This window comes from Cebidichthys violaceus, unplaced genomic scaffold (genome assembly GCF_023349555.1).
Source record: "Cebidichthys violaceus isolate CVI_PGR_0920_01 unplaced genomic scaffold, fCebVio1.0.p SCAF_9, whole genome shotgun sequence".
Lineage (NCBI taxonomy): Eukaryota > Metazoa > Chordata > Actinopteri > Perciformes > Stichaeidae > Cebidichthys > Cebidichthys violaceus.
In genome coordinates, this window is record NW_027176975.1 from 1630204 (window position 1) to 1645871 (window position 15668).

The 15668-nt window shown below is 40.6% G+C and overlaps 3 protein-coding genes across 4 annotated transcripts in view; 1 reads left to right on the plus strand and 2 right to left on the minus strand.

The window, feature by feature from the left end:
* prdm6 (PR domain containing 6) overlaps nt 1-15668 on the plus strand; it is a 97590-nt gene that overhangs the window by 43105 nt on the left and 38817 nt on the right. The gene's annotated exons all lie outside the window — the stretch shown is intronic.
* LOC137867013 (uncharacterized) lies at nt 305-6251 on the minus strand. Of its 2 annotated transcripts, XM_068703388.1 has the most exons (4): nt 6216-6251; nt 4452-4512; nt 1169-4075; nt 305-1082 (listed from the first exon to the last, which is right to left on the minus strand). In XM_068703388.1, exons 1-3 carry the CDS (start codon nt 6234-6236, stop codon nt 1209-1211), a joined length of 2949 nt encoding a protein of 982 aa, XP_068559489.1. In that variant the 5' UTR covers nt 6237-6251; the 3' UTR covers nt 305-1082; nt 1169-1208. The 2 variants fall into 2 exon arrangements, with proteins under 2 accessions (XP_068559489.1, XP_068559488.1); XM_068703387.1 differs by having other exon boundaries at nt 305-4075.
* Nucleotides 7192-12961, minus strand: LOC137867015 (GTPase IMAP family member 8-like). The gene is made up of 2 exons (XM_068703389.1): nt 12922-12961; nt 7192-11252 (listed from the first exon to the last, which is right to left on the minus strand). Exons 1-2 carry the CDS (start codon nt 12926-12928, stop codon nt 8371-8373), a joined length of 2889 nt encoding a protein of 962 aa, XP_068559490.1. The 5' UTR covers nt 12929-12961; the 3' UTR covers nt 7192-8370.

The window sequence follows — 15668 nt, forward strand, 5'->3', positions numbered from 1 at the left end:
CCCTTTATAGTTTTATTGATGTACTTCTTTTTTTGTCACACATGATTTATTTATTTAATGTTTTTATGTGAAGCTGCATGTTGTATGAAAGGTGCTAGATAAATAAATAAAGTTGAGTTAACAGGTAGTTTCAGACCTAAAAGCTTATTTATTTTAACAATAACACTACTGCTACTATTACTTATATCCTAAATACTTACTACTACTAATAATATTTATTTTGATTGTTGCAACCTCTCTTTCCATCTGTCCACACACTATGAATACAACAATAGAAACACAAACACACATAAAAAGATAGAAATCTGTTGTCACAGCTTTATCTTTAATAAAAAAGTACAATATAATATATAAAACTGTAATCACAGGGCAAAAAGTGCTCCAACAAAGCAACATCTTTTGTGCTGCACAGCGTTGGCTGTAAACAGGAAAACCGGTCAAACTTGTCTACAGCAGGAAGTTCACATGAAAGAACAAGCTTGTGGTTTTTGATACATAGATACTTCCCACATTCTTTTAATTGTGGAGTGTGCTTACTAGAAACAAGAGAGTATACTTACAGATTGTGCGGAGGAGAAATATTGTTAATGACTAATTCGCGGCATCTTAACTTTCCTAAAATATGGTGACAAATTGAGAATTGACCTTAGTAATTATAAAGACAACTGAACAATAGAATAAGAAAAAAAAACATATTTACAGTGTGAGCATGGATGTTTACATGGTTAGATTTTATGACTGCAATGAAAATGTAACGAAAAAATAGATATTCCTTGTAAAAAAAAACTATCAGTTTTAAAGTTTTATCTGACTTGTGCAAATAAACAAAGGCCTTCTAGATCACAATATAACATGCAGCTGATAAGAGTTGTCTACTATCATAGGTGATGCACTGAACTTTACACAAACATGCATAAAGTTAAAAGTAGTAAGCTTTTATATTCAAAGTACCTAAAGTCAAAGACATTCTGTGCACTGCCACTAGATGTGTTAACTGTTCTCAGACATTTGTACTTACAACCATACATTTGTTGTGTAATTGTTTTTTCATGTCAGACGTTGGTTAAATGAAGTAAAGGTATCTGAAAAACATGACATAGACCATCAACTTGTACACATCAGTTCAATTAGAAAAACGAATTAAATCACACTTGAACCAAAAACTCACAGATTTGCAGCTGAAACTGTGCCGCTGTTAGAGAAACATCTCATAAAATGGAACAGGCTTTGTCTCGTGTGGCTTTGTCCATGTGTGTTTCTATCCAGATATATATTTCAGCCTCATGTTTCTTCTCTAGATCATTAATTTCTTTGATCAGAAGATCTATGTTTTTGCGAAACTGTTGCATCTTCAGCTCCTTCATTTCTTTTTTTTGTTTTTTCTTCAATTTCTCGATGTCTTTCTGGTAGATTTTGTTTTTGCAAAGCTGTCTTATTATCAACTCATTTTGGTTTTGTTGCCTTTGCATCAGATCCTCCATTTCTTTCTCTTTCTTTTCCATCTCAGCTAAAACATCCATGGTGTATCTGTCACTGAATTCATTGAATTCTTCAGCTTGCATTCTGGCCACTTCAATTTCCACCATTTTCATGTCATAGAGTTCTTGTAACTCTTTATATTCTCTTTCCTCATATTCTCTTCTGATTTCATCTTCTTCTTTTCTTTTCTCCTCTTGTCTCTGTTGATCTTCTTGATCTCGTTTCTCCCACCATTCCTTTCTTTCCTGCTCCCAAATCTCTCGTCCATTTCTAATTTCTTCTCTAGCCTGTAGTAATGACTTACGGTCAGCAACAGCATTTTTATCTGATACGTTTTGTAGTTTTTTCTCCAGATTTTTAAATTTCTCTTCCCACTGGCGTAGTTGGACTTCCTCCTGTTGTTTCTTGTTCCTTTCCTCTTCTCTCTTTCCTCTCTCTCTCTCCCTCTCCATATGCTCCATCTTTTTTTTGTGTTCCTCCTGTTCTTTGGCTCTCTCTTCTCTTTCTTCATCAAGCATTACATTTACCTTCGTCATTTCCTCTTGATATTTTCTTTCAAGGTCCCTCAGCTGCTTCTCTATCTCCTTTTGTGTGGCTTCCTCAGCTCCTTGGAACATATCTGAGGTGAAGTGGCGACCTCCATTTTTCCTTATCATTGACTCAACCTTGGTCAGAAGCTGGCTGACTTGAGAACGATTCTCTTTATCGTTGTTGTTGAAGACGTGGTATCTTCCTCCACATTCAGTTGTCAGTTTTTTTAAGGGGTCCTCAGGATCATCTCCTATGTAACTCTCAATTGTTGTGTTTTCTAGATCATCTCCTTTGGTGAATAAAACGATGATGAAGTCTTCTGACTTCTTGCCAAAAAACTCCTTGATCAGTTCCACAGTGTCTTTCTCCTCTTGTGTGAAGCGACCGATCTGCAGCACCAGTAAGAACACATGAGGTCCAGGAGACAACATGGTGATACATTTCACAAGCTCCTGTTTAACGTCGTCGTTACTCAGAGTGGTGTCGAACAAGCCGGGGGTGTCGACCACAGCGACGGGACGCCCATCAATCTCCCCAGTTACTTTCTGGCAAAGCTTGGTCACTGATATTTGAGAAACTTGAGAATGAAAGCATCCTTTATCCAAAATGGTGTTTCCAGTAGCACTCTTTCCACAACCAGTCTTCCCAATCAGTACCATCCTGAGACACTCTCTACTCGACTCAATCCTTGAAGTCTCTCTACTCGGCTCCATCCTGGAAGTCTCTCTACTCGGCTCCATTGTGGAAGTCTCTCTACTCGGCTCCATCCTGGAAGTCTCTCTACTCGGCTCCATCCTGGAAGTCTCTCTACTCAGCTCCATCCAGGAAGTCTCTCTAGTCGGCTCCAATCTGGAAGTCTCTCTACTCGGCTCCATTGTGGAAGTCTCTCTAGTCGGCTCCATTCTGGAAGTCTCTCTAGTCGGCTCCATTGTGGAAGTCTCTCTACTCGGCTCCATTGTGGAAGTCTCTCTAGTCTGCTCCATTGTGGAAGTCTCTCTAGTCTGCTCCATTGTGGAAGTCTCCTTACTCGACTCAATCCTGGAAGTCTCTCTACTCGGCTCCATTCGGGAAGTCTCTCTACTCGGCTCCATCCTGGAAGTCTCTCTACTCGGCTCCATCGTGGAAGTCTCTCTAGTCGGCTCCAATCTGGAAGTCTCTCTAGTCGGCTCCATTGTGGAAGTCTCTCTACTCGGCTCCATCCCAGAAGTCTCTCTAATCGGCTCCATCCTGGAAGTCTCTCTAGTCGGCTGCATTCTGGAAGGCTCTCTAGTCGGCTCCATTGTGGAAGTCTCTCTAGTTGGCTCTATTGTGGAAGTCTCTCTACTCGGCTCCATCCAGGAAGTCTCTCTAGTCTGCTCCATTCTGGAAGTCTCTCTACTCGACTCAATCCTGGAAGTCTCTCTACTCGGCTCCATTCTGGAAGTCTCTCTACTCGGCTCCATCGTGGAAGTCTCTCTACTCGGCTCCATCCTGGAAGTCTCTCTAGTCTGCTCCATTCTGGAAGGTGTAACAATGGTATCAGTTTCTTGATCAAAGGTTAAATATCGTCCCCTGTTTTCATCCACTATATCCTCAATGTCGTCCATCAATTCTTGACGATCACAGTGAGGAAAAACATTTTCCTCAAAGATCATTCTATGCTGCCTTTTTCCACAGTCTTTGAGGAGTTGATTAAGTGAGGGATTCCCTATCTTATCATCTTCTGTTGTGATGACCATTGCGTATTTAAAAGCATCTTGTCCAAAGAAGTTCATGATGAAGTTGATTTTTTGTCGGTCCTGCTCAGTGAAGTCAGAGGGCTTCACTAACAGCAGCAGAGCATTTGGTCCAGGGTGGCATTCAGCGACACACATCTTCATCTTGTGTCTCACTTGTTGCACTGGCAGACTGAAGACGTCTGCTGTCTTCACTACTATCAGTTTTTTTTTCCTCCACTCGCTGTTGAAATGTGCAACTTGCGTGGACTTTGTTGGATGAGAACAATCTGTTTTTCCAGTGATGAAGTTGGTTAGTTTTGTCTTTTCATTCTGGTTTTTTCCAATTAGTGCAATCCTGAGTTCAGGTGCTGTAAATCAATGACAACAAAAGTTTGATGAGAAATTTTCATAATCCTGTTTTTCATTGATGACAATAATGAAAACAGGTTTGTTCTTATCATGTATTATTAATCTGAGAGCGCAAAAGTGTTTCTGCAAGCTTGATACGAGACTGATATGAAACTTATCAAACATATTTTTGTTTCAGAAACGTCGATATTCCGAATATTGAATATTTAAATTTACTAGTTTAGATTAGATTCACATTCATGTCAGATTTCTCGTTACTTTTTTCATTGATCACAAAGTAAACAATGTGTAATGTACATGACAAAACAAAGTACACGTGACCAAAAAACTAAATAATGTATTTCAATGTTCCTTATTTTGACTCACTAGACTTACCAGCTGCTGATTTCGCCATTTTGAGCTCGGGAAGTTCCACTTTAGTAGCTGAAGGTGATGCCTGTTGGTTTAAAAAAAAATAAGTTAAGCTTAAGTAAATGAGTACCGTAACTCAATGCACTGTGCTTTCTAGAAACAATTCCCTGGGTAATCTGGATATTTCACAAACCTGTAAACAATGTTTGAGCAATGAGCAACCCTGTTGCTTATGAATCATTCAAGTTTTACAAATATCCAAAATGTATGACTTGATAAAGCTTCTGTATTAGATAACCAGCCAACCATGTTGTTGAGCGTTGATGATGTCATAGCCACTCTGCAGGTATTTCAATATTGATGACTCGGTGAGTCAGATCTCATCACAGCACAGAAACCCTGATCAAAGTCACCAACGACCTCCTCCTCTCCTCTGATGACCACTCCCTCAACATCCTGACACTACTCAACCTCATTTCAGCCTTCGACACCATCAACCACTCCATCCTCCTTTCCCGCCTCAAGTCCTCCCTCCACACTACTGGCACAGCCCTCTCCTGCTTCCTCCTCTCCCTCTCTGACCGTGAACAGTTCATTAGTATCAACAAATTCAAGTCTGACACAGTCTCTCAAGGTGTCCCCCCAAGGTTCAGTACTCGGCCCCCTCCTCTTCATCCTCTACTCGCTCCCCCTTGGCAACATCATACCATGGTCTTCACTTCCACTGCTACGCTGACGACACCCAGCTCTACATCTCCACCAAATCTATCACCCCCACCACCCACTCCACCATCACCAAATGCCTCACAGACTGGATGCAAGCCAACTTTCTCAAACTCAAAAGGGACAAATCACAAAACGACTCACAACTTCTCCCTCTGCATCGATGGCACCACTGTTCCTGCTTCCTCACATGTCCGTAACCTTGGTATCATTTTTCTTCAAACCCTCTCCTTTGATCGCCACGTCAATCACGTCACAAAAACCTCCTTCTTTCATCTCAAAAACATCGGCCGCCTACGCCCCTCCCTCTCCTCCACAGCCGCTGAAACACTCATCCACGCCCTCATCACCTCTCGACTAGACGACTGCAACAGCATCCTGTACGGCTCACCCACCAAAAATCATCAACAAACTACAATACATCCAGAACTCAGCTGCCCGTCTGCTCTCCCAGTCCACCAAAGACCACATCACCCCAGTCCTTCAAAACCTCCCAATACAGCCAAGAATCCAATGCCTGTCGGTTTTAAGAAAACTAAATTATGCTTAATTAAATGAGTGCCGTAACTCAATGCACTGTGCTTTCTAGAAACAATTCCCTGGGTATTCTGGATATTTCACAAACCTGTAAACAATGTTTAGTACCAATGAGATGAGCAACCCTGTTGCTTTTGAATCATTCAAGTTTTACAAATATCCAAAATATATGACTTGATAAAGCTTCTGTGTTAGATAACCAGCCAACCATGTTGTTGAGCGTTGATGAGTTATAGCCACTCTGCAGGTATTTCAATATTGATCATGTTTGTCAGTGACTCGGTGAGTACTTTTACGGAAAATGTAAACCCATCCTTAAAAAGCCTGGCCTGGACCCTGACATCCCCAACAACTACAGACCCATCTCCAACCTCCCCTTTCTGTCTAAAATACTGGAACCTACCAACTCAGAACTCACCTGGACTCCAACCAACTGAACCAACTACTTTATTTAGTTCATTTATACTTTCCTATATTTCTATAGACATTTCTTTATTAGTTGCATTTATTTTCTGATCGTCTACTCACCAGGTGAAATTCTTGCGGCATAAATGTTCATCAGAGTTGAAGCTCCACAATAAGATTAACTTGACAAGACAACCTTTTTATCAGCAGAGCCAACAGGGCAGGGCCCAACATAGGAACGACAAGAATGACACAGCCCAGTGTCACCACAGCTGTTCCTTCAAAGTAATAGCTAGAAGTACCGCCTCGCAAACGTCTTTGCTAGCCAATCAAAAGCACTTTACATCCGTCAGTCCAAAATGTCATCACTTCTTTATTTTATCCCTTCAGACATTTGTGTGAAATTGTCATAATCATCGTATCAATTATTTTATGCCAGTAATGTGTATAGTGGGGTCACAGCGACCTTTTGCCCACCAACATGTTAATTAGTTCATCCTTGAGTCAGAGTGAGCCTTCGTACCAGATTTTAAGAAATGTCCTCAAGTGTTTCTGAGACATCACATTCACGAGAATGGGACGAATGTGAGGTCCACCAAAGTTTAACTAGTTTATTCTTAAGTCCAGAGAGACGTTTTTTGCGAAATTTTAAGTAATTCCTTCCATTTTATAAGTCGAGTCAGTGTTGTTCCACCTGCAGTTTTAAGTAATGTTTTAATGTCATTTAAGCTTTAATCATTGTATTTTTAGATCATTTTTATCCCTGTGTTGTTCTATTGATTTTGAACACTTCATAGTTTTATTGATGTACTTTTTTTTTGTCACACATTATTTATTTATTTAATTTTTTTATGTGAAGCACTTATGGCTGCATGTTGTATGAAAGGTGCTAGATAAATAAATAAAGTTGAGTTAACAGGTAGTTTCAGACCTAAAAGCTTATTTATTTTAACAATAACACTACTGCTACTATTACTTCTATCCTAAATACTTACTACTAGTAATAATACTTATTTTGATTGTTGCAACCTCTCTTTCCGTCTGTCCACACACTATGAATACAACAATAGAAACACAAACACACATAAAAAGATAGAAATCTGTTGTCACGGATTTATCTTTAATATTTAATATAAAGTACAATACAGAGTAGAAACCACAATCACGGCACAACTTGTGCGACAATAAATGAAAGTCTTTTGTGCTGCACAGCGTTGGCTGTAAACAGGGAAACCGGTAAAACTTGTCCACAGCAGGAAGTTCACATGTAAAAAGGATGAACCATCATGATGAAATCTGATACTTAAAACAATAAAAAAGTGGCAGCAGATGTAATAAGAATTAACTGCAGCAAATGAAAGACAATTATTTGTAAGCTTCTGAGTTTACATGTATTTATAACATGTAAGTAACTATTTATTACCCTCTGTATTATTAGAAATATATGTTTTAAAACATCCATCATGAAATCTGAAAATAATGTAACACGTTTTGTCACAGCAACACATTGGAGATTGTTTCAAAGCCAGTGGATTGTAGGCTTCCGACAATGTCAAAGTAGAACAAGCTTGTGGATTTTGATACATACACACATCCCACATTCTTTAAATTGTAAAGTGTGCTAACTAGAAACAAGAGAGTATACTTGCAGATTGTTCAGAGGAGAAACATTCTTAATGACTAATTAACGGCATCTTAACTTTCCTGAAATATGGTGACAAATTGAGAATTGACCTGTGTAATTATAAAGACAACTGAACAAAAGAATAAGAAAAAAAACATATTTACAGTGTGAGCATGGATGTTTACATGGCTACATTTTATGACTACAATGAAAATAAAGGAAAAAATAGACATTCCTTGTAAAAAACAACAACTTAATTATGTCTTTTATGCATTCATTTATTGTGCCTGTGCCTTAAAAGTAACATAGTTAACTATCAGTTTAAAAGTTTTATCTGACTTGTGCAAATAAACAAAGGCCTTCTACTTCACAATATAACATGCAGCTGATAAGAGTTGTCTACTATCATAAGTGATGTACTGAACTTTACACAAACATGCATAAAGTCAGACATTTGTACTTACAACCATACATTTGTTGTGTAATTGTTTTTTCATGTCAGACGTTGGTTAAATGAAGTAAAGGTATCTGAAAAACATGATATAGACCATCAACTTGTACACATCAGTTCAATATGAAAAACGGATTAAATCTCACTTGAACCAAAAACTCACAGATTTGCAGCTGAAACTGTGCCGCTGTTAGAGAAACATCTCATAAAATGGAACAGGCTTTGTCTCGTATGGCTTTGTTCATGTGTGTTTCTATCCAGATATGTATTTCAGCCTCATGTTTCTTCTCTAGATCATAAATTTTTTTGTTCAGATGATCTGTTTTGTTGCGAAACTGTTGCATCTTCAGCGCCTTCATTTCATCTTTCTGTTTTTTCTTCAATTTCTCGATGTCTTTCTGGTAGACTTTGTTTCTGCTAAGCTGTCTTATCATCAACTCAGTTTGGTGTCGTTGCCTCTGCTTCAGATCCTCCATTTCTTTCTCTTTCTTTTCCATCTCAGCTAAAACATCCATGGTGTATCTGTCACTGAATTCATTGAATTCTTCAGCTTGCATTCTGGCCACTTCAATTTCCTCCATTTTCATGTTATAGAGTTCTTGTAACTCTTTATATTCTCTTTCCTCATATTCTCTTCTGATTTCATCTTCTTCTTTTCTTTTCTCCTCTTGTCTCTGTTGATCTTCTTGATCTCGTTTCTCCCACCATTCCTTTCTTTCCTGCTCCCAAATCCCTCGTCCATTTCTAATTTCTTCTCTAGCCTGTAGTAATGACTTACGGTCAGCAACAGCATTTTTATCTGATACGTATTGTAGTTTTTTCTCCAGAGTTTTAAATTTCTCTTCCCACTGGCGTAGTTGGACTTCCTCCTGTTGTTTCTTGTTCCTTTCCTCTTCTCTCTTTCCTCTCTCTCTCTCCCTTTCCATATGCTCCATCATTTTTTTGTGTTCCTCCTGTTCTTTGGCTCTCTCTTCTCTTTCTTCATCAAGCATTACATTTACCCTCGTCATTTCTTCTTGATGTTTTCTTTCAAGGCCGCTGAGCTTCTTCTCTATCTTCTTTAGTCTGGCTTCCTCAGCTCCTTGGAACATATCTGAGGTGAAGTGGCGACCTCCATTTTTCCTTACCATTGACTCAACCTTGGTCAGCAGCTGGCTGACTTGAGAACGATTCTCTTTATCGTTGTTGTTGAAGACGTGGTATCTTCCTCCACATTCAGTTGTCAGATTTTTGACAAAGTCCTCACTGTCTTCCTGCATGTAACTCTCAATTGTTTGTTTGTTAAGATCATCTCCTCTGGTGAATAAAACAATGATGAAGTCTTCTGACTTCTTGCCAAAGAACTCCTTGATCAGTTCCACGGTGTCTTTCTCCTCTTGTGTGAAGCGACCGATCTGCAGCACCAGTAAGAACACATGAGGTCCAGGAGACAACATGGTGATGCATTTCATGAGCTCCTGTTTAACTTCATCGTTGGTCAGATCCGTGTCGAACAAGCCGGGGGTGTCGACTATGACGACAGGCCGTCCATCAATCTCTCCCTTTTCTTTTTTGCAAAGCTTAGTCACTGACTTCGTGCTTGCTTTAGAATTAAAACATTCCTTGCCCAAAATGGTGTTTGCAGTAGCACTCTTTCCACAACCAGTCTTCCCAATCAGTACCATCCTGAGACACTCTCCACTCAACTCAATCCTTGAAGTCTCTCCACTCGACTCAAACCTTGAAGTCTCTCTACTCGGTTTCATCCTGGAAGTCGGTCTACTCGACTCAATCTTGCGAGGCTCTGTTCTCGGCTTAATCATGGGAGGCACTGAGAGATGCTTCTTCCAATGAAACGTCTTCGGCCCCATCCCGAGGGACATTGTATTCGGCGTCATCCTTTGAAACTCTCTACTCTGATGACTATCCGCATTCGATACATGTCTTCTAAGTGGATTCTTTGGAGGCTCGGGAAACATATCTTTGGTGAATTTTCTGCAGCCCACAACTCCCATGTTTTCTACTCTGCGTAAAACTTCAGACACGTGCTGCTTGTCCTTGATGTCGCAGACAAGGTATTGTCCACCACAGCTCTGGACAAGCTCTTGGATGTCTCTGTTTTTCTGTAGAGCCCTCTCTACTTTTAGAGCGTTGGGATTGCCCTCCACAGTAAAAAGAACCATGCTGAAATCATTGACTCTAGAGCCAAAAGTCTTCTGGATGGTCTCCAACTCTTTCTTGTCTTCCTCACTTTGGACACCCACAGGTAGGACCAGGAAGAAGACATGGACGCCCTCAAGATCAAAGAGGGAGATACACCTGAGTGATTCTTTATTTACTGCCTCCTGAGGTTTTCCATACAAGGCAGGCAGCTCCACCACAGAAACCCAATGTCCATCCACCTCTCCCTGATGTTTAACACACTCTGATGAGTCAACAGATTGACCGAACTTTCTTTGTCCCAGAAAGGCTTTAGCCATTGAGGTCTTCCAGGATCCATGTCGCCCACACAACACCAGGTTTAGAGGGGGTTTCTCACACACAGGTGTAACAATGGTATCAGTTTCTTGATCAAAGGTTAAATATTGTCCCCTGTTTCCATACACTATGTCCTCAATGTTCTCCATCAATTCTTGACGATCACAGTGAGGAAAACCGTTTTCCTCAAAGATCATTCTATGCTGCCTTTTTCCACAGTCTTCGAGGAGTTGATTAAGTGAGGGATTCCCTAGCTTATCATGTTCTGTTGTGATGACCATTATGTATTTAAAAGCATCTTGTCCAAAGAATTTCATGATGAACTTGATTTTTTGTCGGTCCTGCTCAGTGAAATCAGAGGGCTTCACTAACAGCAGCAGAGCATTTGGTCCAGGGGGGCATTCAGCGACACACATCTTCATCTTGTGTCTCACTTGTTGCACTGGCAGACTGAAGACGTCTGCCATCTTCACTACTATCAGGTTTTTTTTCCTCCACTCGCTGTTGAAATGTGCAACTTGCGTGGACTTTGTTGGATGAGAACAATCTGTTTTTCCATTGATGAAGTTGGTTAGTTTTGTCTTTTCATTCTGATTTTTTCCAATTAGTGCAATCCTGAGTTCAGGTGCTGTAAATCAATGACAACAAAAGTTTGATGAGAAATTTTCATAATCCTGTTTTTCATTGATGACAATAATGAAAATAGTTTTGTTCTTATCATGTATTATTAATCTGAGAGCGCAAAAGTGTTTCTGCAAGCTTGATACGAGGCTGATATGAAACTTATCAAACATATTTTTGTTTCAGAAACGTCGATATTCCGAATATTGAATATTTAAATGTACTAGTTTAGATTAGATTCACATTCATGTCAGATTTCTCTTTCCTTTTTTCATTGATCACAAAGCAAACAATGTTTAACATACATGACAAAACAAGTTACACGTGACCAAAAAGCGTGTATTTCAATGTTCCTTATTTTGACCAAAAAAATAAATAAGTTAAGCTTAAGTACCGTAACTCAATGCAAAGCAGAAACCCTGATCAAAGTCACCAACGACCTCCTCCTCTCCTCTGATGACAACTCCCTCAACTTCCTGATACTACTCAACCTCAGTGCATCTTTCGACACCATCAACAACTCCATCCTCCTTTCCCGTCTCAAGTGAAAGGAGGTCTCCTCCACACTACTGGCACAGCCCTCTCCTGCTTCCTCCTCTCCCTCTCTGACCGTGAACAGTTCATTAGTATCAACAAATTCAAGACTGACACAGCCCCAGTCTCTCAAGGTGTCCCCCCAAGGTTCAGTACTCGGCCCCCTCCTCTTCATCCTCTACTCGCTCCCCCTTGGCGACATCATACCATGGTGTCCACTTCCACTGCTACGCTGACGACACCCAGCTCTACATCTCCACCAAATCTATCACCCCCACCACCCACTCCACCATCACCAACTGCCGCAAAGACTGGATGCAAGCCAACTTTCTCAAACTCAAAATCGACAAATCACTAAACAACTCACAACTTCTCCCTCTGCATCGATGGCACCACTGTTCCTGCTTCCTCACATGTCCGTAACCTTGGTATCATTTTTCTTCAAACCCTCTCCTTTGAGCGCCACGTCAATCACGTCACAAAAACCTCCTTCTTTCATCTCAAAAACATCGGCTGCCTACGCCCCTCCCTCTCCTCCACAGCCGCTGAAACACTCATCCACGCCTTCATCACCTCTCGACTAGACGACTGCAACAGCATCCTGTACGGCTCACCCACCAAAAATCATCAACAAACTACAATACATCCAGAACTCAGCTGCCCGTCTGCTCTCCAAGTCCACCAGAGACCACATCACCCCAGTCCTTCAAAACCTCCCAATACAGCCAAGAATCCAGTTGAAGATACACACAGACACACACACACACACACACACACACACACACACACACACACACACACACACACACACACACACACACACACACACACACAGACACACACACACACTCCAACCAACTGACCGGTATTTAAGCAAAGACCTCTGCCATTACATAGGCTTTGTGTCAAACATTGTAAGGAAATGTAGACCAAATTTCATTGGTAGAAAATAAAACACTTTCTCTCATGGTAATAAAATAATAATATCAATAATGATAATAATAACCTGTAATAATAGACTGTATTTGTTTCACGTTAACATTGTAGGCTCCATATACACATATATTTTAGACGTTGTTATACTTCTCTTTTATATTATTATTATTATTTGTTGCATTTATTATCTGTTTTAATTGACTCACCAGACATAATTCCCGCTGTCTCGTTCTTCCTCAAAGTGTATTAATCAAGTCCCAGCTCTTAAATAAAGTCAGCTCAGCCTAGACTGTCTTCTTGCCAGCAGTAAGGTATGCCAACAATGAGTGGGCGGGTCCTAACTATCAAAAGACAAAAGAGATCTTAGACTGAACTCGAGGGACTCTGATCGGAAAACACCCAACCTTCTATGTTTACTATTTGGAGACGATGTTTTCTCTTCACGCCTCAGAAAAACTGGTCAAACTCGTCCGCACCAGGATGAAGCCAAAGAAATCAAACCAGCTTCATTGTTTCCTGACGGGAAGTTTTTAAGTGTACTAAGAAAAAAGCCCCTTCCAAAGTTAGACGGACTATTTCTCTTCAGTCGAAGTCTTCAAACTTTAAAGAAAAATACCCCAGGCTTCCTTTATCAGTACAGACAATGATAATAATAATCCTTATTCAAACTCCAGCTCGAGCTGCATTGCATTCTGATTCATGTTATTTATCCTTTGGGCTTGAACTTGGTCTTAAGGCCTCTTCTCAAATGTTTTTGAATTTTCCCAAAATGCTATTTTGTTTTTTGAAACACTGAAGAATGGGCCGGTACTTTCTCCATTGACATATTGTCCTTCTGCTCTTAACTAATAAGTTTAAATCACCTGTTGGATGATGACCTAATCCCCTGTAAATTCATTTTGGTCACAGTCTCTACAAACCCTAGAAAATGGCGGCTGAGTTGAGCCACACCACCGTGAAATTGCGGACCGGCTGTTTTTAACTAGACGTGTTTATACGCAGACGCGTTATTGCACCTCGTGAGGTGATTTGGGGCGTTTGATTTATAACCTCACACTGTTCGTATGTATGTTATTATCTATCAGCTGATCATAAAGCTATTTTTTGCTTTGTGTGAAAACAGAAGAAAGATCAGAGAGCCGCCGGTCCTGCGTCCCACTGATCTGCCAGACGGTCGATTTTTAAACTCCACTGCGCTGCTGTAAGCCGGCGGGGGTCTTTGTTTTTCATACCTGAGGGAGCCTGTTGGATGTGTTTGATTTACAGCGCGGCCCCGCCCGACTGTAGCAGCGAGTGTGTATTAAACACATACTGTACATTTGTTTTAAATACATACAAGCCGCCGCATGTTTGTGGACCTCTCTCTCTCTCTCTCTCTCTCTCTCTCTCTCTCTCTCTCTCTCTCTCTGTCTCTCTCTCTCTCTCTCTCTCTCTCTCTGTCTCGCTCGCTCTCTTTTTATCCTGGGAGGTCATTGGGTATGTTTGATTTATAGCCTGGTCCCTCCTGGCTGTGTTTTCACATGGTTCCAGCGCTACCCCACCCCTCCCCCGGTGTGGAAAGAATTAATAAAACACACACACACACACACACACACACACACACACACACTCTAACACAGGCTCAGTTCGACTGTCTGGGTGAACTAACTGCTCTCCTCAAACACTTCTGATCTGTATCTGTATTTTCACTCTTCTTCTATTAACGGGACATATGCATGATTCCACAATTATGTGAGTTTGTGCCGGTATCCAATTTTCACATTCCAATTATTGTTGCTTTAGCTGTATAAACAGCATCGTTGTGATTTTCATCAAACTTACTGTACTAGCAGCTAAATGGAGCTCTGACACCTGCAGTCAGCGGATAAAATTACACATTTTTTATTTTTTAGTTCTGGTCCGTTTCCTGTTCACACTAACATTTCACAAACAAACCCGGAGGAGTAAACAGGAAGTTCTACAGGCAACTCGTTGTTGAGACAGAATTGGTGATTGTCAACCTGCATCATCAGGACCAACGTGGGGAATTCAAATTGTATGCAGCTCTTTAATGAATATTTTACCGTCTTTTCCTAAACCTATGTAAGTATTTCAGTTGCCTAACAAACAAATAACTTATCATTAGCATCATTAGCATCATTAGAGTACATGTTGTGAAGAATGACTGTCACACACTTTTTAATGGACTTAATGAACGGACAATGATACAAGCTCAACAGTTTTGATCTTATTAATCAGGGAAAACACTTCTGTTGTCTCGTTCTTCTTTCTTTTATTTGCTCTCTCTCAGTATTTTCTCCTTTTTCGTATTCACCCTTCTCTTCTCCACTGTTTACCCCCCCCATGCTAACAGGATGGTGTTGACATATTTTAACAGTCTTAAGTTGAGCTTTTAATTGCATCATGAGGCGTTTTAGTGAAGTCAAGTCAAGCTTAATTATTTGTATGTTCCTCAATGTGCTTTGAATTAACTGGACATTGAAAAGCAGTTGAGTTTTCATCACTTATTTCCACTTTTAAGTGGTTGTCTCAAAGAGTAATTAGTCTTCTGGCTCGAAGACACTTTGGCAGTAAAAACATGGGAGTCGTGTGGGAGTCGAACCGGTGACCTCTCAGTCTGACACCCGGCCCCTTAAGAAACACATGTGGGAACTCCGTTTTAAATAGTCTGTGCTGGATATGAAGACGTGGTTGTGAGCGTGGGGTTAGCTCACGTTGTCAGAATGATATTTTTGGGCGGACGCTGTGTTGTTTTTAGCGGCGGTGTGACCCAGGAACCAGCCAGCTCACCGGCTGCGTATTTGAACAACATCGCGGTCATTAAGCTGGTCCGACCAGAGTGAGAGACACCAGATATTTCCCATAAATCATTTGGGCGCTTGGTCAGATGTGAAATCAAGTCGTTATCAGATGAGGAAACGTTTCCAAAAATCAGAACCTGGACAGAGTCACT

Excerpts from the sequence above, each read along its gene's own strand:
- LOC137867013 (XM_068703388.1), bottom strand. The coding sequence starts at position 6,236 with ATGCCGCAAGAATTTCACCTG. Across the intron at positions 4,513-6,215 it reads TGCCGCAAGAATTTCACCTG|GCATCACCTTCAGCTACTAA; the intron begins GTGAGTAGACGA and ends TTAAACCAACAG. Across the intron at positions 4,076-4,451 it reads AATGGCGAAATCAGCAGCTG|CACCTGAACTCAGGATTGCA; the intron begins GTAAGTCTAGTG and ends ATTGATTTACAG.